We start from the raw sequence: 23,690 nt of genomic DNA on the forward strand, positions 1-23,690 counted from the left end.
GTTGTCTCAGGGACTAGGAAGGCCCAAGGAGAGGAAGAGACATGTGGGAACAGCTGGTTGATGGAGCCGTCAGAACACACACATTTATTTTTTTTTATTTTTATTTTTTATTTATTTATTTTTTTAAAGATTTTATTTATTTATTTGACAGAGAGAGACATAGCGAGAGCAGGAACACAAGCCGGGGGAGTGGGAGAGGGAGAAGCAGGCTTCCTGCAGAGCAGGGAGCCCGATGTGGGACTCGATCCCAGGACCCTGGGATCATGACCTGAGCCGAAGGCAGTCGCTCAACCGACTGAGCCACCCAGGCGCCCCACATTTATTTTTTTTTTAAAGATTTTATTTATTTATTTGAGAGAGAGAGAATGAGAGACAGAGAGCACGAGAGGAAAGAGGGTCAGAGGGAGAAGCAGACCCCCCACTGAGCAGGGAGCCCGATGTGGGACTCGATCCCGGAACTCCAGGATCATGACCTGAGCCGAAGGCAGTCGCTTAACCAACTGAGCCACCCAGGCACCCAGAACACACACATTTATCAATTAAGTTTCCTGTCTTGTAAGGATGCTGTTCATGGGGCCCCCCAACATTACAATAGCAACATCATAGATCACAGATCACCATAACAAATATAACAATAGGGGCGCCTGGGTGGCTCAGTTGGTTAAGCAACTGCCTTCTGCTCAGGTCATGACCCTGGAGTCCCTGGATCGAGTCCCACATCGGGCTCCCTGCTCAGTGGGGAGTCTGCTTCTCCCTCTGACCCTCCCCCCTCTCGTGTGCTCGCTCTCTCTCATTCTCTCTGTCTCAAATAAATAAATAAAAAATCTTAAAAAAAAAAATTAAAAAAAAACCCAAAAAACAAATATAACAATAATGAAAAAGTGTGAAGTATTATGAGAAATACCAAAATGTGACACAGAAACATGAAGTGAACAAATGCTGTTGGAAAAATGGTGTTGCACTATGCAGGGTTGCCACACACCTTTGATTAGTAAAAAACAGAAATATCTGCCAAGTGCAGGAAAGTGAAGCACAATAAACTGAGATTGCCTATGTATGTGTATATGCATAGAATACATTTTGAAGGATACACGAAACTATTTATAGTGATTAATTCTGAGAAGGTGACCCTGGGTATGGAAGTCAGTGTAGGAGAGAGACTTTTCATCCTTTATCCTTTTGTACTGCTTGAACTTATTTTTATTTTTGATATATAAACATATGTAACTTTTAAAAAACTATGCACTGCAAAAAATAAAATTAAAATTGAAAATGACTGATAAATTTGTCTGAACTTCCTCATATTGATTATTACTATCTATCCCAAATAAAAGGAAAAGAACACATCACTTAGAAAATAATATGTAGGGTGTCTGGTTGGCTGAGTTGGTTAAGCATCTGCCTTCGGCTCAGGTCATGATCCCAGGGTCCTGGGATCGAGTCCCACATTGGGCTCCCTGCTCATCAGGGAGTCTTCTTCTCCCTCTACCCTTCCCCCCCTGCTCATGATCTCTGTCTCTCTCTCAAATAAATAAAATCTTTAAAAATGAAAATAATATGTAAATATTTTCATATACATATCTATTTCTAAATAAAAGGAGATTTCTCATTTTGGGTAGGTTGGTTTCTTTCCCAGTAGCAGAACCTAGCAATTCTGCTTAAAAAGTCTGGTTCTCATACTTGGATCCAACCTTAGCGCTACCACATACTAGCTCTGCACCTTGGGTAAACTACTTAACCCATCTAACCTTCAGGTTTTTTTTCTTTAAAATGTGGAAGGGATGCGGGGGTGGCTCAGTCAGTTAAGTGTCTGCCTTCCGCTCAGATCATGATGCCGGGGTCCTAGGATCTAGCCCCACGTCTGGCTCCCTGCTCAGTGGGGAGTCTGCTTCTCCCTCTGCCCCTTGCCCTGCTCATGCTCTCTCTCTCAAATAAATAAATAAAATCTTTTAAAAAATGTGGGAGAATAACAGTATGCATTTTATAGGGTTGTTTATGAAGATGGAATGAAGTAAAGTAGTTGACACTGACTGACCCAAAGTAAGCATTTGATAGATGGTATTAGAAAGTGCATATGATGAAAATGAAGGACAAAAATGGGAAAAATTCATGGGGAAAGTCAATATTTGTTTCCCTTTTTGAAAAATGTGGACATCCAGTGACAAATATAGATAATAAGACACATTTAGAGAAGTTCCATTTGTGTAATTGCCATCAAGTCATTTCCAGCCAGTGGTTAAAGTTTGAGTCTCTCAAGGATGGCCAACCATTGAGAGCTGAGTGGGGTGTGGGTAAAATGGCAGGACTCCCCAGCCAGCCTAGAAGAGACTAGGCTACCTTTCATCTATGTGTGTTTCTTGATGCTTTCACCATTCATAGTTTTTCCACGTCTCATTTAAAAAGGTGGAAAGGGCCATGGATTGAAGAGAAGGAGAAGAGTTCAAGCCTGAATCTAACTACAAGCTGGGTAACCACGGGGCTGCAATATCCCCACTTATAAAATGAGGAGACTGGCCCCAGTGATCTCCAGTGTTCTTCCAGATTCTATAGAGATGACATTCCCCCCCCAAAATTTCATTTTAAGTAATCTCTACACCCAACATGGGGCTCGAACCCACAACCCTGAGATCAAGAGTTGCATGCTCTACCAACTGAGCCAGCCAGGTACCTCAAGAGAGATGACAATTTTTAAGAATAACAAAAGCCCCTTCTTAGTCCTAGTGGTCTCCATCAATTGTATATCCTGTGTTGCTCCATTCTGTTGAACTCAGATCGGGAGGTGACAGAGCTTTGCAAAGTCTGAACTAAAAATAACCTCTTTCCATAAATATTTTATCAGAGCTAGAGAAGTAAATAAAATAAAGACAATTAAATTTTTTTTAAAAGTCTGCTGAGACTTTTCACTTCATTATTTTTTTTGTGAGAAGTTTCCATCAGAGGTGGGTAAACTAAATTAAGGATGGAAATCATTTGAAGTTTAAATAAAACAAACTGATTTAGATCACTAAAACCTACTAACAAGGAGATTCATTGTGATTAATATCTCCATTCAAGTGATACAGTACTTCTACTAGGTGTACTCATTTAGCTCATATTTTTCAGCATTTTGCAGAAATGTTATACTTTATGCATAATCATGATTAAAGTGCTTTACATTTGTGGAGCTGGAACTTCACAGTCTACCAAGAAATTTTTAGTTTGATAACTTACAACCAGAACATCTATCTGGTCAAGAATTTGATAATATACAATATAGCTCTTTTCTCTTGTCAAAAACAATAAATTGATATTTGAGTTAAAGTCTATCTTATAAAACAAATACTGCAAGTTAAAAAAAAAACTTTAATGGAAATGCAAAATAGGGTACTATGTTCTGAAATGCTTCTAACTTTTTTCCCACAATAGTGAGTTAGGCAATAGTCAAAGAACTTCCTTATTTTAACTTTAAAATTTAAAACAACTTCTCTATATCAATAATAAAGACTTTGTTTTTCACCAGAGTTCACTTCATTGTTTGATATGCAACATGGTATTGGGTGTAAGACAGTTTGTTTAACCAAGCTATTGAAATCATGATACAATACTAATTTTTATTCTATAGGACCAATCTCTTATTCTATATAATGCCAAGTTCTCACACGTAACATATTATGTGTATTTGGTGTTTAGAAATTGGGACAGAAACAGTGGTAGCAATTTTCATTGTTTCAGAAACTGCAGAGAGAAATTTGAATTTTAATATAAACTCATTTTAGGTATTTTGATATCACTTATTTTTGAAAAGATCACATTGTTTAGATTGAACTGCCTCATATAAGTGGACTGGGGAAATTCCATATTGGATCTTTCCTTCATATTCTAGAGAACAATAGAGTACAGTAAAACATCTGATTTCTCTCTGGAGTGGTAATGCTGAGATGAGTCCATTCATTCATTCATTCATTCATTCATTCAACAATGATTTGTTGAGTACTTCCTATATGTGAGGCATTGTATTAAGCCTTATAGTAAAGAAAACTAACTAGGTACTTGCATATACACAATAACCAATAATTATCTGTAGATGATGGGTCGAACAACAAGCACCAACAATAGATACTTTAATAGAGTGAAAAAAGATGGAGTAGGGGCACTAGAGCAGTCAGAGAAAGCTTTGCTCAGGAGTAAGTGCCTGAAAAGATGTGTTGGATTCATACAGGAGGAAATAAATGGAGAAAGCACCCAGAGAGGAGAAGCAATATACAAAATGTTATAGTGTCAGTCACACAGAAGGCATGTCCAGAAGACATAAAAAGGTTATAGAGGACAGTTTTATAATTCCTTGAAGGGTGGTCTGTGGACCAGTAGCATTAACATCCCCGGGACCTTGAAGAAACACAGGATCAGAATCCGATCCTACATGTTCAGGGTCTGTGGGTGCTTTGTATAAATACATTAAAGGCTGAAAAGCTCTAATCTAGTCCAATCCTTCCTTTTGCAGAAGAATCTGAACCACAGAGCAGTGGGTGGCTTCCCTGTTAATAGCAGTAAACTTCACTTCAGAACCAAAATCTAGAGAGTCCTGGAAACACTGAGTTTCCCCCCAATTCACAATGTTTGCCTAAACTAGAGAGGGGTAGCTAGTAAGTTGGACCTGACTGTGGAAGTATTTGATCGCCAAGTTAAGAAGCTCAGGCCTCATCCATTCATGTATTTAACAACCATTTACTCAACTCCAATGTAGTAGCAGTGGGGATGCAGAGAAGAATAAGAAAGGCCCTGCCCTTAAAATCCTCACAGTCTTCTGGAAAAGTAAGTAACCAACAATTATAAACATCTTTGGAAAATGAGTTTTAAAGGCTTATGATAGAGAAATTAACATGAGCTTTATTCAGTTAACATTTATTTGGTACCTAGTACATGCTAGACTTTCATTAGAAGCAAAATGGTGGTGTTCAGGGGTATTTGAGAGTGGGGAGAAACAGATGAATCAGTTAAGTGGCTACTGCCTAAGAGTAGGAAGTAAAGGAAGAATGAATAGGGTTTGGTCACTGTGAGGCTGATGGGAGGGCCAGAGAAAGGAGCAAGTTTGCATTAACCAGAGGTGGTAAGGCAAGATAGCATTTGGATCACTGAGCAGAGAAATAGGGAAGCTGGGAGAGTGAACCAGATTTGGGGGGTTTTGTTTGTTTTACTCTACTTTTAGAAGAAAATATAGGTGTAAATCTTCATGAGCTTGGATTAGGCAATAATTTCTTAGATATGACACCAAAAGCACATGCTACAAAAGAAAAAATAGGTAAAATGGACTTCATCAAAATTAAAAGCTGTGCAGGCTCCTGGGTGGCTCAGTTGTTAAGCATCTGCCTTCAGCTCAGGTCATGATCCCAGGGTCCTAGGATGGAGCCCCGCACTGGGCTCCCTGCTCTGCGGGAAGCCTGCTTCTCCCTCTCCCACTCCCCCTGCTTGTGTTCCCTCTCTCGCTGTATCTCTCTCTGTCAAATAAATAAAATAAAAATCTTTAAAAAAAAAAAAAGCTGTGCATCAAAGGACTCTATCAACAAAGTGAAAGACAACTCACAGAATTGGAAAAGTATTTGTTTTGTTTTGTTTTTTTTAAAAGATTTTATTTATTTATTCGACGGAGAGAGAGACAGTGAGAGCAGGAACACAAGCAGGGGCAGAGAGAGAGGGAGAAGCAGGCTCCCCGCTGAACAGAGAGCCCGATGGTGAGCTCGATCCCAGGACCCTGGGATCATGACCTGAGTTGAAGGCAGCTGCTTAACTGACTGAGCCACCCAGGTGCCCCTGGAAAAGTATTTGTAATCATATATTTGATATAGATTTGGTATCCAGAATACGTATAGAAAACTTTTACACTCAACAATAAAAAGATAAATAATGAAAAAATAGGCAATAGATTTGAATAGACATTTCTCCAAAGAAAATATACATATAGCCAATAAGCACATGAAAAGGTTGTTAGTTATCAGGAATTATTATTTATCAGGAATATTAAAATGAAAACCACAATGAGATACCACTCTACACCTACTGTGATGGCCAGATTTTAAAAAGTGGAAAATAAGTGTAGGTGAGGATGTGAAAAATAAGATCCCTCAAACTTTGTTGGGGCAAATGTAAAATGGTGCGAAATAGTTTTAGCAAACATTGCAGCTGGAAAACAGTTTGGTAGTTCCTCAAAAAGTTAAACATAGAAAAAAAAAGTTAAACATAAGAGTTACCATATAATTTAGCAATTCCATTTGTAGGTATATACCCCACAAAACTGAAAACACTTATTCCTACAAAAACTTGTACACAAATGTTCATAGCATCATTATTCAAATAGACAAAAGCGAGGACAACCCAAATGTCCATCAACTGTTTAATAAACAAAACATGGTATATCCATTTAATAGAATATTATTCAGCCATAGAAAGGAATGAAGTGTTTGATAAATGCTGTAAATGAATGAATCCTGAAAACATTATGCTAAGTAAAATAAGCCAGACAAAAATTGGACAAATATTGTGTGGTCCCACTTATCTGAAATATCTAGAATAGGCAAATTCATAGTGATAGAAAATAGATTAGAGGTTACAAGACACTAGGGGAGGGATCAGCTGGGGAATTATTGCTTAATGGGTACAGAGTTTTTGTTTGGGGTGAAGAAAATGTTCTGAAATTTGGGTGATCATTGCAAACCTTGTGAATATACTAGAAGTCACTTAATTGTACACTTAAAATTGGGAATTTTATTGTATGTGAATTACAACTCAATAAGAAAAAAAGACCTTTATTTTTATTTACTTTTTAAAAAAGATTTATTTATTTTGAGAGAGCACAGGGGTGGGGGCAGGAGGGGCAAGGGAGAGTGAAGGAGAGAATCTTCAAGCAGACTCCCCGCTGAGCACAGAACCCAACATGGGGCTCCATTTCATGACCCTGAGATCATGACCTGAGCTGAAATCAAGAGTTGGGCGCTTAACCAGCTAAGCCACCCAGGCGCTCCAAGAAAAAAAAAAAAACCACACACAAAAACCTTTAAAGAGAACTTCTTCTCTGTTGGCAAAATACATGTCATTGAAAGGAAACATTTGAAATATAAATAGACATCTTGCTTTGTGAAAATCACATGCCTAGTTATGATTTCAAAATGCTCCTTAGTTTACAATTATACATAGTATGATGAGCCCTTCTGAAGCTTATATTTATTATATATTTATATTTATTATATTTCATAGGTTTCTGCTTCATGGAATATAATCTGAGCAAAAGAATGTAACTTCCACGAGGTAATGAAACATACAGAAATGTTAAGTTTCCAACTTTGGAAACTACAGATTCTTGAGTCATGGTCATGTGTTTGAAAATCAATTTACCAAATGTATAGATCATGGCTCAGTTACAGAAAGCATCATAACCTAGTTACTCCAGGTCTGGAAGTTAAATGATCAGGGTTGCTGTCCTGGCTCTGTTTCTTAGCTTGTTTCTACTTCATCTATAATTGAGGTGGCAGGAATTGAGGTTCCTTTTAGCTTTAAAATTCTGAACTTATTTGATCTTATTGTGACTTTATAGTCAAAGGACTTTTGAACTTCTTTTACTTGCTTGGACTGAATTAAAACATTCACATTTTAAAATTTAGTAAATTATTATTGGACCATGAGATTTGAAAAGGATTAAATTATCCACTCAGCTTTTTTTTTTTTTTAAAGATTTTATTTATTTATTCATGAGAGACAGAGAGAGAGAGAGAGAGAAAGGCAGAGGGAGAAGCAGGCTCCCAAGGAGCAGGGAGCCCGATGCGGGACTCGATCCCAGGACCCTGGGATCATGACCCAAGCCGAAGGCAGATGCTCAACCATCTGAACCACCCAGGCGCCCAATCAACTCAGCTTTTAATTGGACCAATTGATCTCAGTCTATGGAGAATTAGTTTGAAGCAATACCACCACCTGGTGGCCTCTCCTCAAATAAGACAACCTCCTCGAAAATGATAGTTCGGCCTCTATCAAACTATGACAGGTGGTTCGGATGTATCTATTTTAGGAAACACGTTTAATTATATTGCACAATATATGTTTAAGTTAACTAACGCTTATAGCATTCGCCTTAACAACTTATTTTATAATTCAACAAATTCTCTCAACAAATATTTTAGTGCCCAAGTACAAGAACAAAACAGTGAAAAAAACCCACAAAAATATTGCCATTCACAGACAATATATAATAGGTATAGTAAATAAGCACATTATGTTTAGTGGCAAGTTCTAAAAAAAACAGGACAAGGAGGATGTTGGGTAGGTTGCAATTTTAAATAGAATGACATTTGAGCAAAGACTTGAAAGGTGAGGTCAATTCTATGTGCTTGTCTGAATAATAAAATTCCACAGACTTACAATCTAAATATTTAGTTTTAATTCTAGCCTGCCACTATAATTCTGTTTCCTCAAGTATTTCTTTTTAGTAAGCAGGAACTGTAATACCAGGCCAATATTAATAAGAATGACTACATTTTGAAAAATGATATTAAAGATAAGTATCTTTCCTAGGTAATGACTGTCTTTAATACCAGAAAAGATACAGGAAGTGGAATTTTTGTTATCTTACTTTTCACAACCTTAAATTTTCCTTTACACATTGAAAACTATGTTCCCATTAAAGTAGGAACTGCTCTAGTCTTAGGAATTGAGATTGAGAGAAGGGAGGAGAAAGTAGAGGTGCGATGTTACCACTAATAAAGATTAACTAAGTTTCTCTAAGCAGTTTATGGCTTTGCTTTTATGTCTCAGCATTTTATGAAACAATTTAAATTTTCTGTCTTAAACACCCTTGGGTTAATGAGTGCACCCTTGAGAGTAGGGTTTTAGACAATTTAATAGGCATAGCATAAGGCCTTGAACACAATAAGTGGTCAGGAAAGTTATTTTAGTTGTCCTAAATCTACATTAGAAAAAAATTTAAAGGTAATATTTTAATATTTGGGGATTTTTCCTTAGATCAAAGGTTTCTGAATGGAGAAGAATTTTTGATGCAACCAGGAAATGAGATCAAATCTTAACAGACAAAGCAAAGAGTTAAATGGGTAAAATTTAAAAATAAAGTGTTTCAGGGCACCTGGATGGCTCAGTCGTTAAGCGTCTAACTCGGTTTGGCTCAGGTCATGATCTCATGGGCCCTGAGATCCAGCCCTGCCCTTAGCGAGTGTGAGGAGTCTCTTCCTCTGCTCCCTGCCCCCCATGAATATACATCTTTAAAGAAAAATAAAGTTTTTGATCAAATCGCCTAAAGAGTTTTTATTACACTGTTTCCATAGTGACTTGTAATTAGGTGCTTAATACACATTATGAAAGGCTGAAATGCCACCTAACAGTATTAACAATGCTTTTTAATCTGCATATAGCACTTCAGTTTACACAGCGTCCTCACATAGGTTTCATTTGTTTATTTGGTTCAGAATATGCGGTGCAAATATAAACTTTACAGCTATCTCTCCTTTTAGTTCTCCCATAAAGGGAATTTGTATTTTCAGACAACTATGTGCATTATACTGGAAACATAAATCTGACATGGACAAAATTTGAAGTGGCAATGGTCAAGATATGACAAGTGGCAGCAGCTAATCTTGGTGAAGATATGGACTGCAGGTGGGTGAAGAACAGGTGAAAAAGGTCAGTGGAATCTCAGCCCACTTAAGTCCAACAGCTGGGACAACGTAAAGGCCCAGGTGTTTAAAGAGTCACTCAACTCTCTCCATAAATAAATAAATAAATAGATAAATAAAATAAAATAAAAAACAAATAAAACCAAACTTTTCCTTGTGAGGAAAATTCCTGTGAATTTATGATTTAGAAGTGGGGAAGGGAGGCGAGAGCAAAAGGCAAATCTGGTTCAATGCTTAGGCAGCTGGAAAGGTCTGAAAATTGAAGGAAAAAACAAAACAGTCCATAAACTCTGTTGAACGGATGAAAATCTCTAAATAAAAACATAATATGCAAAAATTATATTTGGAAGGAGGCCTAAGAGTTTACAAAGGTGGCTTCTATGAAGAACTGTGGGATTGGGGGCTAGGGATAGGTTTACTTTTCTATGTACCTTTACGAATTTTTAAGACACGCACGCTCAACCTTAGAAAGATGAGAGTCTAGGAGAATCCCTTCTTCCCATCCTCCAAGTATCTCTTCCTTCCTTCCAATACAATTTCCTGTCAAGACCGGCAATACCCTCGACGCCCCTTGAGGGAACAGGTCCTCAGTCCTTGTGAGCTGAACCAGTTCCTCCGTACTGCCTACCCCAGAAAGGTGGTCAGTTAGGTGGAAGAAAGGGGTGAAGGGCTCTAACGCTGACCCTACAGGCTATCGCGACTCCAAAAACCTCCAGTTAGCGGCCTCAGGTGTAAGGCTGATTAGCATTGGCCGCGCGGGGCTGTTCCTATTATTACGTAGTTCTATTTCCGTGCGGGAGAAAGCACCCAGGGAAAGGTGCGTCGCCCCCGCACGGCGCTTTAGGACCTGCAACTTCCACGACGCTGCACCCTGAGCCGGCGTCCAGCTGGGCTACAGCATCGAGGCCCGACTCGAATTCTTGGTTGGCAGATTCGCCACTGTTGCGTGTCAGAATTTAAAATGAAAATTCGAATTTCTCTATTTTGGAAACCCTTTCGGTACAAGAAAACAGAAGCAAGAGAGATTTGGGGTCCTTGAATATTTTTATCCTCTGGCTTCCACCCAGCGGGCCGGGAAGTTTCGTCGAAAGTGACGACGCGGACGCTCAGGTCGCCGTTCCTGGCGCATAGTCGCCGCGGCCCGTCGCTCCCGCCCACGCCGGGAGTTCGACGTGGAAGTTGGTGGCTGACCGGACTTCCAAGAGATCCGCCTGGGAGCCGGAGCCATAGGCCAAGGCGAGCAGAGGTGGCGGCGCCGAGGCTCGAATAGGAGTCGCTGCCAAGGCCGGGGGCCTGTCTCTCACCACCGATAAGGGCGGACAGGCGGCTCATCATGGGTGAGGGATCCGAGAAGGGCTCCCGGGCGCGCTGGAGGGGCTGCGGCCGACGGCTTGGGTCAGGAGGAGGAGAGGGCCCCGCCTGGGAAGCCCAGAGTAGCCAGCTTTTCAGGCGCGGGTCGCTGAGGACTTAACTTACCTTGGCTGTTCACCTGTGGGGGTGGACCCTGCCTCGAGCTTTTGCTCCTGCCCTCACTCTTGTTCCTTTCACCCCAGAAGGGTCAGGGGGTGGGGGTAGCGCGGGCCCGGAGAGCGCTGCGGCCTGGGAACCCGGCCCTGAGCCCTTTCCCCTGACCATGAACTTTTCCCTCACCTCCTCAGACCCAGCTCGACTTGGGGGGCAGAGTTGGCCTTGAGAAGCTTGGCAATTTGTCAGTCGCAGGTGCGCTGAGGTTTCTTGCGTGAAAGATGAGATCTGACCCCACGGTGGAAGCTTGATTCTCTCCTCCTGGCCCCTGGGATTGCGTCAATTTAAAAAATCCAAAAGGAATTGTTGCTCACAGTGTTTTATAGCCAACTTGGCATTTGCCTGCTTATCTGTAGCTTTTCATGCAGATGATAGAGTAAGGTGGAGAAGGAAATGGGGAGGGTACTGGTCATTACTGGTCAGTGAGTGAAATTTTAATATCGATATTTGGAGTGCTAATTGAGGGCACTACGTTGTCATCACAAGCACAAGCTAGCTTCCCTCCCCGCTGGAATCCAAATGAAGGTGCAGATTTTTAAACTGGTTTACAACTGTCCAAATAATGCAAATTCTTTGGATTATTTTAATTCCTCTACCATTTTCCGGGGGATTTACTTCTTGCCCTGGATCATAAATGCTTTCCTGTCTTTTTCCATACCTCCCTTTAGGTTTTTTTTTTTTCTTAAAGATTTTATTTATTTTTATTTTTTATTTTTTTCAAAGATTTTATTTATTCACCTGAGACACAGAGATACAGAGAGAGAGAGAGAGAGCATGAGCAGTGGGAGAGGCAGAGAGAGAGGGAGAAGCAGACTCCCAGCTGAGCCAGGAGCCCGATGTGGGGCTCGATCCCAGGACTCTGGGATCATGACCTGAGCTGAAGGCAGACGCTTAACCATCTGAGCCACCCAGGCGCACCTAAAGATTTTATTTTTAAGTAATCTCTACACTCAAGGTGGGGCTCAGATTTACAGCTGCGAGATTAAGAGTAGCATCCTCTACAGACTGAGCCAGCCAGGTGCCCCGGTTTTTTTTGTTGTTGTTTTTAAGGTGTAAAAGGTAGAAAGGATTTTGTCAAGTTACACACCTTCTGTTACACTTTCCCAAGGTTCTCTGGCCCATGGTGTCTTCGTTTTTCCAAATTTGTGGCTCTTAATTGTGCCATTTCTTTGTCAGATAACCATGTATTGCATGTGACATCACTTCAGTTGTCAACTGTTTTTGTTTTTTTTTATTGTTAATGTAACTTTCTTTTAACCTTCTCTAATGGCTTTTGGTGGGAAGGGCCAAAGTGTTTTTTTCTGGTAATCATTAAAGAAAAAATGTATTTTAAAAAAGCTTCTGTGGTGCCTGGGTGAGCTCAGTTGGTTGAGCCTCCCGCTCTTGATTTCGGCTCAGGTCATGATCTCAGGGTGGAGAGATCCAGCCCTGTGTTGGCTCTGTGCTGGGTGTGGAGCCTGCTTGGAATTCTCTCTCCCTCTCCCTCTGTCTCCCACCATGCTTTTGCTGCGCGCTCTCTCTCTCTTAAAACAAAAACAAAAACAAAACCCTTTCTTTTGTTGTAAAAAGAGTAATAAAGACTAAATCACCACCTCCCCTACTCTTAGGGATTTCTTATTTAAATGCAATCCAAATGAATCAACGCCTTAATCTGTTACCAGGAGGCCCTGCTGAGACAAAGGATAATTTTTTAATTTTAATTTTTTTCCAGGTTTCTTGAGGTATGAATGACAAAACTGCATATATTTAAGGGGTACAATGTGATGTTTTGATATACATTGTGAAATGATTACCACAATCAAGCTAATTAATACCCCTGTCACCCAAAACCAAAGACCCCATAATACCTCTGTCACTTTACATTAGCTTTTTTGTGTGTTTGGTAAGAACACTTTCAGATCTACTCTCTTAGCAAATTTCAAGTGTACAATACATTGGTTTGCTGTAGTTACCATGCTGTTCACTGGGTCTCCAGAACTTACTCATTTTATAAGGAAAGTTAGTACCCTTGACTGACATCTCTCCCATTTCCTCCACTCCCCAAACATCTGATAACCACCATTCTATCATTCAGTCACCAGTGGTGATTCTGATAATCACCACTCTGTTCACAAGTGCTTTTATATTACACATTACCTTATGTACAAGAAACTTTCTGGAAATATTTCATGGTACAGTGAATGTAGCTTTATTATTTTTTTAAATGAGTTTTCTCTCAAAAATAGGTTTTGTTATTTTGGGCTTCTGTGTCTCAATTTATTTTGCAAGTTATATTGCTTACAGAGAAATCTCAGTGATTGAAGGTAGTTATGATGGTGCTCTTGTCAGTGATAATAATTGCTTTTCACATGTGAGAACCTCATTGTCCCACTGTCATTCTGATTTGTCCCTTGGTGTTTAGGGGTTGTGAGATCATACTAAGGTATCTATATTCTCATGATTAGAAAGTGAGCTCCAGGGCGTGCCTGAGTGGCTCAGGAGGTTAAGCAGCTGCCTTTGGCTCAGGTTATGATCTAAGGTTCCTGGGATCGAGCCCTGCATCGCTCTGCATCAGGCTCCTTTCCCTCTCCCTCTGCTGCTCCCCCTGCTTGTGCTCTCGCTCTCTCTTTTTCTCTCAAAGAAATAAAATCTTAAAAAAAAAATTTTATTAAAAAAAAAGTGAGCTCCATGAGGACAGTGGTTCTTGTTTCTCTTATTCTGGAATATATCTTCTTGTGCCTTCCTGACACAGTATCTAGGACTTGGTGACACTCAGTAATTACTTGTTTGATGTTGGTTAATATATATCATTGGGAGCAAAGTTACGCACCTAAGAACTGAGGAGAATATTACAGTAATATTTAATTTGGTATAGCTTTCAAAAGGCAAGATTAAATGTTTTGTGGACTTAGTTCACAAAATGATATTGAATGAATTTTTTTCTTTTATTATTTTTTCAGGTGGCTTTTTCTCAAGTATTTTTTCCAGTCTGTTTGGAACCCGGGAAATGAGGATTTTAATTTTGGGATTAGATGGAGCAGGAAAAACTACAATTTTATACAGATTACAGGTTGGAGAAGTCGTTACTACTATTCCTAGTAAGTGTTGGTATGGTAAACTAATTGTAGGGGTTTTTGTTTTCCATCTAATGTAACTTTATTTCTGATTAAGTAATTCATATAATGTAATTTTAATATAATAAGGTTTGTAAACTTCTAGTGTGGACATATTGATAACATTTTTTATAAATTTAGAGGCAATTTGTAAACCCCTGTGCATAGCTGGGTTTTGCTATTTTTAAAGTTGGCTAGAGTTAAGCCACTTAATCTCATTGAGAGCCAGTATCTTTATTGATAAAATGAAGATAATACCCACTGTCTTTAAGGGGGAAATACATGAAGTACATAAAATACTTTGTAAACCTTTTTAAAGAATTATATAGGTGTTAAGTGGTATTATTGCATCTGATGTGCTTTTTTCCCCTGTATTTGTTACTATTTTAATTAAGATTTGTTTCTCTTAAGTAATTCTATTGATTGCTTGTAAAGAACTGAGGGGAAGAGACTGACTCTTGAATTAATCTGGTACCTAAAAGTATCCAGAGAAGAAATACCTCAACTTTAAATAAGTTGTTGATATTTTAGAAGGATATTCTTAAACAGTCCTGTTTGACTACATGAGAATACTGTTATTTATACTTTTTAAATTTGTTGACGTGAATTTACTTAGAGAAGATTAATATATTTAAACTAAGTTTAAGAGTTTGTAGCGTTTGCTCAAGAGTATTAAATTATGCCTCTAAAATCACTGTCATGCAAGGTATTTCTATATTTAGTAGTATTTAAATTTCCAGATTAAAAAAAAAAAGTCTAGGTTTTATGAAAGAAGAACTTTTTAAACCCTGTGGCTTCTGTTATTTCTTTGTGCCACCTTCAAAAAATTTCAGTTCCCTTGGTTTTTGCTTCTCAAAATCACCCATCTCTATTATGGTTAAGTCTTGGCCCCTGCAGTGCACATAGCCCAGTGGATTGCATTTCAGTGAATACACTTTACAGCATACTCTTGTCCTGTGCATATAAACAGTGTTTGTAATCGAGGTAAGATGGTGATTACACTCCTACTTAATTCTAAGGGAGACATCATGAACTTGCTTTTTAGTTTTTCACTCAGGTTTATTATAGCTATTTTTTAGTTGTGATAGGGAATGCTTACCATACATTCATTAGCATCATTTACCAATATAGACTTAAATTTAAAACAAAAATTAATTGTCCAGTTATAGCTATGTCATTTTTTTACTTTTTTTTAAGCTTCTAAAATCTTAGTAATCAGTTTTTTCAGCATCCTCTGTATCCTTCCTTAGATTCTTTTCAATGAAAATAGTATCCTGCCTCAGCTGTGTGATGCTAGAGCTCCACCTAAAAAGGATGTCAGGGAAAAGAGATGGGACATCTCCCCTTTGATCATCCAGCCATGACCTTATTACAAATAAGCTCTTGAGGAAGTCTGCAGAGGGTCTGTGAGGTTGCCACACTTAGAGAACCCAGTTTCCATAAAGTGGTGTATAGCTGTTACTGAATCCTTACCCACTAAAGTTTAGAATTTGGGCTATCTTGGTTTTGTTCCCTGTTTACTTGCTGCCTATCAAAATTCCATTTTTGGTAATATATCTACGGCTGTTCTTTCTAAACATAACCTTCTAAACACTTGTATGCCAGGATTGTATTATACAGGGAGTTTAACATAGTAGGATTTCTGTTGAGCTAAAAATTCTGTATTTGCAGAGGTAATTGGGGATTCTTATATAACCTGAAAGTGGTGCTGAACTTGCTAATGGATGGTGTGTGTTTAAATGGAATAATATTTTAACCAATAATGTAATTCAGTAGTAATTTCATTAATTGCTAAAATTGGATTGCATACTTTGAAGGTAGAACGCATTAGTCTACGTATACTACTGATTCTGATTTCTCTTCTAGCTATTGGATTTAATGTTGAGACGGTAACATACAAGAACCTTAAATTCCAAGTCTGGGATTTAGGAGGACAGACAAGTATCAGGTATGGTACAGAGACCAGATTACTTTGTAGTATTGAACATTTATTGGCCCTTTTAAGGTTAAGAGCAATAAACCAAGTATGTTTTCTTTTGTAATTTAAATGGAAGCCACTTAATTTAAAATGAGGTAAAACTGCTTATTTGCTCAGTTGAACTAAAATAAAATTTAAGGAAGCCAGTTCTTCAGATATCACCTTAATGACAAATTTTTTCATGAAAATCTCAAGATCTACTTCAGTAGTTTTTAACTGAAAAGGGTCTTCCATTTAGTTCTTGCCACTTTGTGAAACAGACTGTTTTGGATTTATAAAAATAACTTTCAATCCACCATTTAGGGCTAATGTGAACATAGATGCCCTCTAGAACTTAGGTCTCCTGCCCAGCATTCTGTGCTTGGCATGGCAACTGTGGATGTTTGGTGACTGTCAGTGTTGCTCACTATGGTACCTACTTAAAACATAAGTAGTACATTCTTCCAAACATCCTGCTGCCTTTTAACTTGTTTTATTTTTTGAACTGCTTTTGAGTCCCTCTTTAATTTCAGCCATTTCTACTTCATGAAGTCTTCAGTAGTCAATTTAATGTCTGCTATATAAAATCATATTAAAAGTTTTTTAAGAACCCATTCCTTAAGGAGATTTAGAGTTAGAGATTTATTAGATGTTAATAGTAAGGTCCGTGTATAACTTTATCTCAGTACAGTTAGTGATTTTATAGATTGATTATAAAGTACTTTCTTAGCCTAAAGTCTGAACTCATTTTGAAACTTCTTGATCCTGTGATTTAATGTTTATCATTCCACCCCCATCACATCTGAAGGATATGATACATACATACCATCAGAAACAGTGAATCATGGCATTGATTCTAACATGGGGGGGGTGGCAAGATTGGCATGTAAACCCCCCACTCCCCATCATTGCCAAGTCCTAGCATATAAATTAACATAGCAGGTTGTTTTTCTTTCAAATAATAATATATTCTCCCTTTCTGAATTTTCTTTAGGCCATACTGGAGATGTTACTATTCAAACACAGATGCAGTCATTTATGTAGTAGACAGTTGTGACCGAGACCGAATCGGCATTTCCAAATCAGAGTTAGTTGCCATGTTGGAGGTAAGAAAACTTTATTCGAATGTGGGGAAATCTTTTACGTTTGCTTGCTAGTTTTCATTGTTACCACATGTAGGAATAATTAAAAGGAAAGCAGGGATTTTTTCCCCCCCCTTGTCGTTAGTATAATTTTCTTTTATACAAATTATTTCCTCTTCCAGAAATTCTGTTGGGAAGAAGAAGGAGACAAAAAGACCAAAAAAAAAAAAAAAAAAATCAAATCCAGCCATGTAACTTCCTTTAAACTAGATTTCTTGATTTCTAGGAAGCTCAGAGCTGAACTATTTCTAAACTGAAAACTATTTTAAGTTACTCCTGTGAAGTGCTTTTTTATAAAATCTGTTTCTAGTTGTATAAGTTAGTTTATGGAAGCAGATAAGGGTATAAATAATAAGAAAGCCTATTTGTTTGTTTTAGAATTTCTGGGTTTCTGGCACACCTCTGGCCCTTGTTTATTTATCTCTTCCAGCTTTTTCATTCTTTATTCTTCCCTGTGTTTACAGTCCTTTAGCCATACTGACCTTTCTGTTCTTTGGATACACTAAGCTTGTACACTGATCACTTGGCTTAGGGCTTTTTGCACCTCCTCATCTTTCTGCTTGTAATGCTCTTCCTCCAGATCTTTGCATGGCTACCTTCTTGGCATGTTTTATCTCCTGTTTCTGCCTCAGAGAGCAGCCTCAGTTATTTTCTAACACCTTATTCTACCTTATTTTTTGTACCACTTACTGTTTCTTTGTTATTTTAAAATATATTTGTTTGCTTATATATGTCTCCCACCCTAAAATGTGAGTTTACCCTAATATTCCTGATGTGTGGAACAGTGTACAACAACTTAAAACATTGTAGTCACTGAAGATAATTTATTGGCTAACTAAATTCAGAGGATGCATTAATCAAAAGTTTAAAAAATCTCCAGTTGTTAAATAAGCTTTTCGAATGTACTTATGGTTAATTTAATAATGAAATTACCTTTGCTTGAGAAAATTAGATGAGTACGTTCCCTTTTCCTATGAGAACTATGATTCTGAATTAGCCAATCACTGAATGCTTAAATACAAGTTTTCTAGGCCATTTGATTACCTAGGTAGAAACATTTTTGGAATACTTTGAACTTCTGATTTCTTGACTACTGACTTAATGGCTTCTGAGTTACAAATTGCAGACCTAATAGTTTTAAACTTTTGCTTAATTTTTTTCACAGCATAGCATCATATTTATCATAAGAGCTTCTTAGACCAAATTTAAGTATAAGGAATTTTAAGGTACTGTTTAACCCATCAGTGTAATGGGTTTTTTAAAATAAAACCTTTAGTTAGATGTAATTCAAATGGTATGGATTTTTATCATAAAAAGTACTGCTAAAAGAAATGCGTTATTAGCTTCAGTTTACAGTTCTTGAGTTGTGCTGGATTGTTATTTTTGATATTAGGATTTGACTTGTATAATTGTATGAGAACTAAAAATTGTATTCATTCTTTAGGAAGTAATTTTTAATTGATCCAGTCAATAAATATATGATGTAAAGTACATGTAGGATATGATCAGGTCTGTTATCTATTACATTCAAACTTACAGACAAAACCACTGTAAGTGATCCCATTTTTGTACACAAAAATAAATTCTTCCTGGAGTAAAGAATTAAATGTAAAAAATAGAAAATGTAAAAAATACAAATCCAAGAATATGTAAGTGACTATGGTTAACATTTCTGGATAGGGAAGGTCTTTCTAAATCAAAGGATTGGAAGGAATTACAAAAGAAAAGATAGATTTAATTATATTAATACAAACAACCCTGCAAATACAAATTAGCATAAAACAGGGAACCAGGACATAGTTTTACAACCAGTGACTAAAGATTAGTGTTCTTAATCATATCAAGACCCTTTGCAAATAAATAGAAAACTGAGCAAAAGGCATGAACTTACAGTGCACACGAGAAAACTGTATTGCTGATAGCATTTGCATTTCTAATACTCTGATAATAAATAAGTAATGAGATGCTGTGTTTGGAAAAATAAGTAATTTCTAATTCTTCCAAGGCTGCATTGAAGAACAGTACTGTCATACACTGTTGATGGGGTCTAAAGTGTTATAACCTTTCTGGAAAGCGGTTTATTAATATATATATAACAATAACCCAAAAAAAGTTCATACTTTGATTCTACTTTTGGAGAATTTATTAAGGAAATAGAGATTCACACAAAGATTTCTGTGTAATGACTGTGTCCCTTGAGTTTCTGTAATAGTCAAGTAAAAAGAATCTAGTAAGAGTCTAATACTGGAGAACAGTAGTTATATAGTTTATAGTGTATGCATTCATAGTATAGATATATTTAACCATTAAATTTTTTTTGAAAATTTTGATTGGGAAAATATCCATGATTTAATGTTTATTTTTTAGAGCAGGGTATAGAACTGTATGTAAATGTGATCTCAAATGTATAAATGTATTTATTAATAAACTATACGTATCTGAATTACAAAGCAGTAGAAAATACCCAGAATGTTAAGAGTGATCATGTTTGGGAGGTAGGATTATGGACGAAGCTTCTTTTCTACATACTTTTCTATAATTTCAAATGATTTATAATGAACATTATAGATTCATAATTAGGGAATATACTCTTATAATGTATTTGTTGGCATTTCTTTCTAAACTCAAGGAAGCAAATTCATGAGAGAAAATTAAATACCTTCTATTTTATTTAGGAAGAAGAACTGAGAAAAGCCATTTTAGTGGTGTTTGCAAATAAGCAGGACATGGAACAGGCCATGACTCCCTCAGAGATGGCAAATTCACTTGGGTTACCTGTGTTGAAGGACCGAAAATGGCAAATATTCAAAACTTCAGCAACCAAAGGCACTGGCCTTGATGAGGCAATGGAATGGTTAAGTATATTTCCAGAAGTCATTTGTGCATTTGTTCGTGTGTGCAGCTGTTTGCACACATGTGTGATTTCCTCTTAGTCTTAAGGATGAAATTCAGATTACTTAGCAGCTTATCATATTAAGTTCTTCCAGCCTTTTCTTCCACTGGTCTTCCATATACATCAGCTATTATTTCAATCACACCTACCTGATTATAGTTAGATAAGCCAGTCTTCTGCCTTTTTTTTAACTTCTCCCTTCCTCACCACATCCTCCATTTCTTATCCTTCAGGACTTAGGTTAAGACACTCTTCTTCTCAAGAACCTTCCCTTGCATGTCTCCATGCCCACTGCCTTACCACACACATAGTTGGATGTCCTTGTCACAGACCAGTGATATAGTAGTTACACTATCCTGTAATTGATTAGTGCATCTACTCATTAGATTTTAAGCTCCATGAGGACTGAGACTAGTTTTCACCTCTGAGTTATCCACATCTAGCCATGCTGCAGTAGTTACAGCCCGGAAAGAAGATATTTGGTCTTTTTGATCATTCAGAGCATAGACAAAAGTGAAAGCTAAAAGGCTTTCATGGAAATTGGGTTCATAACATCATTCTGCAGTGTAACTGTCTTAGCCTTCGTCATTTAAAGTGCTTTGGAATCCACTTTCCGTATAAAACTTATCATAAATGATCATGCTGTATACCTGAAAGTTTGAAGTTAATGTTATGAAACTGTCATTTTCTCTTCACAGGTTAGTTGAAACGTTAAAGAGCAGACAGTAATTCAATCACTTCTACCCCTGTGCAATGAAGACTCCATCACATATCCCTTTGGAAACAGTTAAGTGTGCTTCATGCTACTAAATGTTAAAACTGTGTGATTATTGGCATATACTGAACTGACTGCAATATTTGTAATAAATATAAAAAATAAGTATTTGGTTGGAAGGGTAGTTCACCCATGATTGAACCAACTGAATGTCTGTTCTGTGTAATGTAAAATCTTTCCTTGCTTTCTTAAGTATATATTCTATTTGTAAGGAATTCTTATTCAAATAGAGTCCTATTAAAGAATGTACTCTTATTGAGGAAAAACCCTCCTATTTTTGAATTAGTGGTTGCCGCTTGTTTGTATACACTAATAAATATCTTAACTCAGATTTTTTTCCCCTAAAATGAATTAAGTTCTTCCAAAGATTAGACTTAGTAGAGTAGGAACACAGTGTGGGTAATACAGTCTTCATTTGTTTAATGACCACTTTATTTAAGCTGTTTTGTTTAAAAGCTTCTGGGTATAGGCATGAAGCTGAAAAATTATTTTGGTGGTTAACCTCACTGACGTCTGTAATTGTCATTTTATAGTACTTTATAGTAGCCAAAAAATTTTTCATATATACAGGAACCCTGTGATGTAGGTAGGACAGGTTGTAATGTCTTTATTTTATGGACATGGACCCAAGGTTCTGATAAGTTGGCTTGCTGAGGGCCACCTGCTAGTGAGGTCAGAACAGGGCTGAAAGTGAGATTTCATTGTCAAGCTCATCCCATAAAGTATACCATAAATTCCTGAAAATGTCAACACTGGTAACACAGACAACCTTAATTGCTTAAATAAAATTATGCTAATTGAAGTAGACACGGTACATTCAAAATAATTTCTATACATTTGTCTATACTAGTAGAGGTAGTAAAAACAATCCTAAATGGTTATATTTGATGGAATCCACAATGTATTAAAGGAAATTTAAAAAAATCTGTATTAAGAAGCATTGTAAGAGATGTCTTTACTGTCTTTCATTTCTTTTCTCTGTAATTGGACATGTAAATTTGGTGAAAAGTCAAAACAATTACTGGTTGTACAGGGAGAAATGGAGCATTCTTGGTTTTAAAAAGTAGACTTACTGCTGGGGTATCAAAAACAATTATGTTCAGAGGAACTTTTCAGACTACCCACCCAGTCTACCACAGGATTGTCTATAATGGTGACAGAATATGGTCCCTTGTATTTACTTAAACTTGGGGGAATCTTTAAGTTGGACAGCCAGCATTTAAAAAACTTGATGCCCGGGGCACCTGGGTGGCTCAGTCGTTGAGCATCTGCCTTTCGTCTCAGGTCGTGACCCCAGCGACCTGGGATCAAGCCCTGCATCAGGTTCCCTGCTCCGCAGGAAGCCTGCTTCTCTCTCTCCCGCTCCCCCTGCTTGTGTTCCCTCTCTCGCTGTGTCTCTGTCAAATAAATAAATAAAAATCTTTAAAAAAAACAAAACAAAACAAAAAACTTGATGCCCATTGGTGTTCTTGTGAACACTAGTGGTCCATTCCCTATTCCTGCCAATGCCTTTCCAGAGGTCTATAGCCTCTTTCCTTCATACTTTTGGTCATTTAGGTCAAATGAATGTGGCTTTCTCTTTTTACCTGTGGGACTTTAATCTTTTTTTTTTTTTAAAGATTTTATTTACTTATTTGACAGAGAGCGAGAGAGGGAGCACAAGCAGGGGGAGTGGGAGAGGGAGAAGCAGGCTTCCCGCTGAGCAGGGAGCCCGATGTGGGGCTCGATCCCAGGACCCTGGGACCATGACCTGAGCTGAAGGCAGACGCTTAACAACTGTGCCACCCAGGCACCCCCTTTTTATGGGGGGGACTTTAATCTTTTTACCCATTCCCCACTACCATTCTTAATTTGGTCTCTGAAGTCTTTTTTGGAGACCTTCTTCCAGGCCCAAGTGTTCTCAGTGCTGCATCTGATATTACTGAGAATGTAATTAACATTGTTTCATACTTTCCAAATCGCTCCTGATGGACAGACTTTTTCATATATATCCTTGGAATCCTGTGTGGTGCCTGGCACATTATGGCATCTTAGAGTTATATGCATGGTTGAAATAGATAGGTTATATGTTTGCCAGCTAGGAAAATAGTACTGCTTCATCTTCTACTTGGGTTTCCTTCTGGTCAGTGGCAGTGTTTACCTAAGTAGCTAGGTGCCCCCCACCCCCCACCCCAGCACTTTAGGAACACTGTGAGAAGTGTGGGCGGAGAGAGGCCCTGGCAGGCATATGCTGGGCAGCACATAACTCTTGCCATCTTGAATACTGAACACACCTTTAGTAGCAAACACTAGCACTTGAATGATTGTGATCTGTTTTATCACAAAGGCTAGAATGGGTAAATAGAGCATACACTAATTTTAATATGGTATAAATTATGAGGTCCTTGTCTAGTAGGAAACAACTATACAGGTAAGTTATAGGAGTTTGAATGTTACTTATAAAAATCTACTGAATATTATTTTGCAGAACCCTGAAAATGGGAAAAGCACCAAACTTAAAATCTGAACACATGAGTTCTAGGCACAAATGGCCATTCCTTCAGTTTGTTTGTTTTCCATAAAACAAGAAACTTGGACAGATCGTATCAAAGGCTTCTTTTAGCTCTAATACTCTGTTTTATAACTCTGGTTGGTAATTGTGCTGTGTCATGTGTTAA

General features: G+C 37.7%; 1 protein-coding gene across 1 annotated transcript; it reads left to right on the forward strand.

Moving 5' to 3' along the window:
* The first annotated feature begins 10,773 nt into the window (after positions 1 to 10,773).
* ARL1 (ADP ribosylation factor like GTPase 1) lies at positions 10,774 to 21,967 on the forward strand. The gene is made up of 6 exons (XM_034987746.1): positions 10,774 to 10,987; positions 14,114 to 14,251; positions 16,133 to 16,214; positions 17,218 to 17,329; positions 20,041 to 20,219; positions 20,957 to 21,967. Exons 1-6 carry the CDS (start codon positions 10,984 to 10,986, stop codon positions 20,985 to 20,987), a joined length of 546 nt encoding a protein of 181 aa, XP_034843637.1. The 5' UTR covers positions 10,774 to 10,983; the 3' UTR covers positions 20,988 to 21,967.
* The last annotated feature ends 1,723 nt before the right edge of the window (positions 21,968 to 23,690 follow it).

Source organism: Mirounga leonina, unplaced genomic scaffold (genome assembly GCF_011800145.1).
Source record: "Mirounga leonina isolate KUSES-001 unplaced genomic scaffold, KU_Mleo_1.0 Mir_418, whole genome shotgun sequence".
NCBI lineage: Eukaryota > Metazoa > Chordata > Mammalia > Carnivora > Phocidae > Mirounga > Mirounga leonina.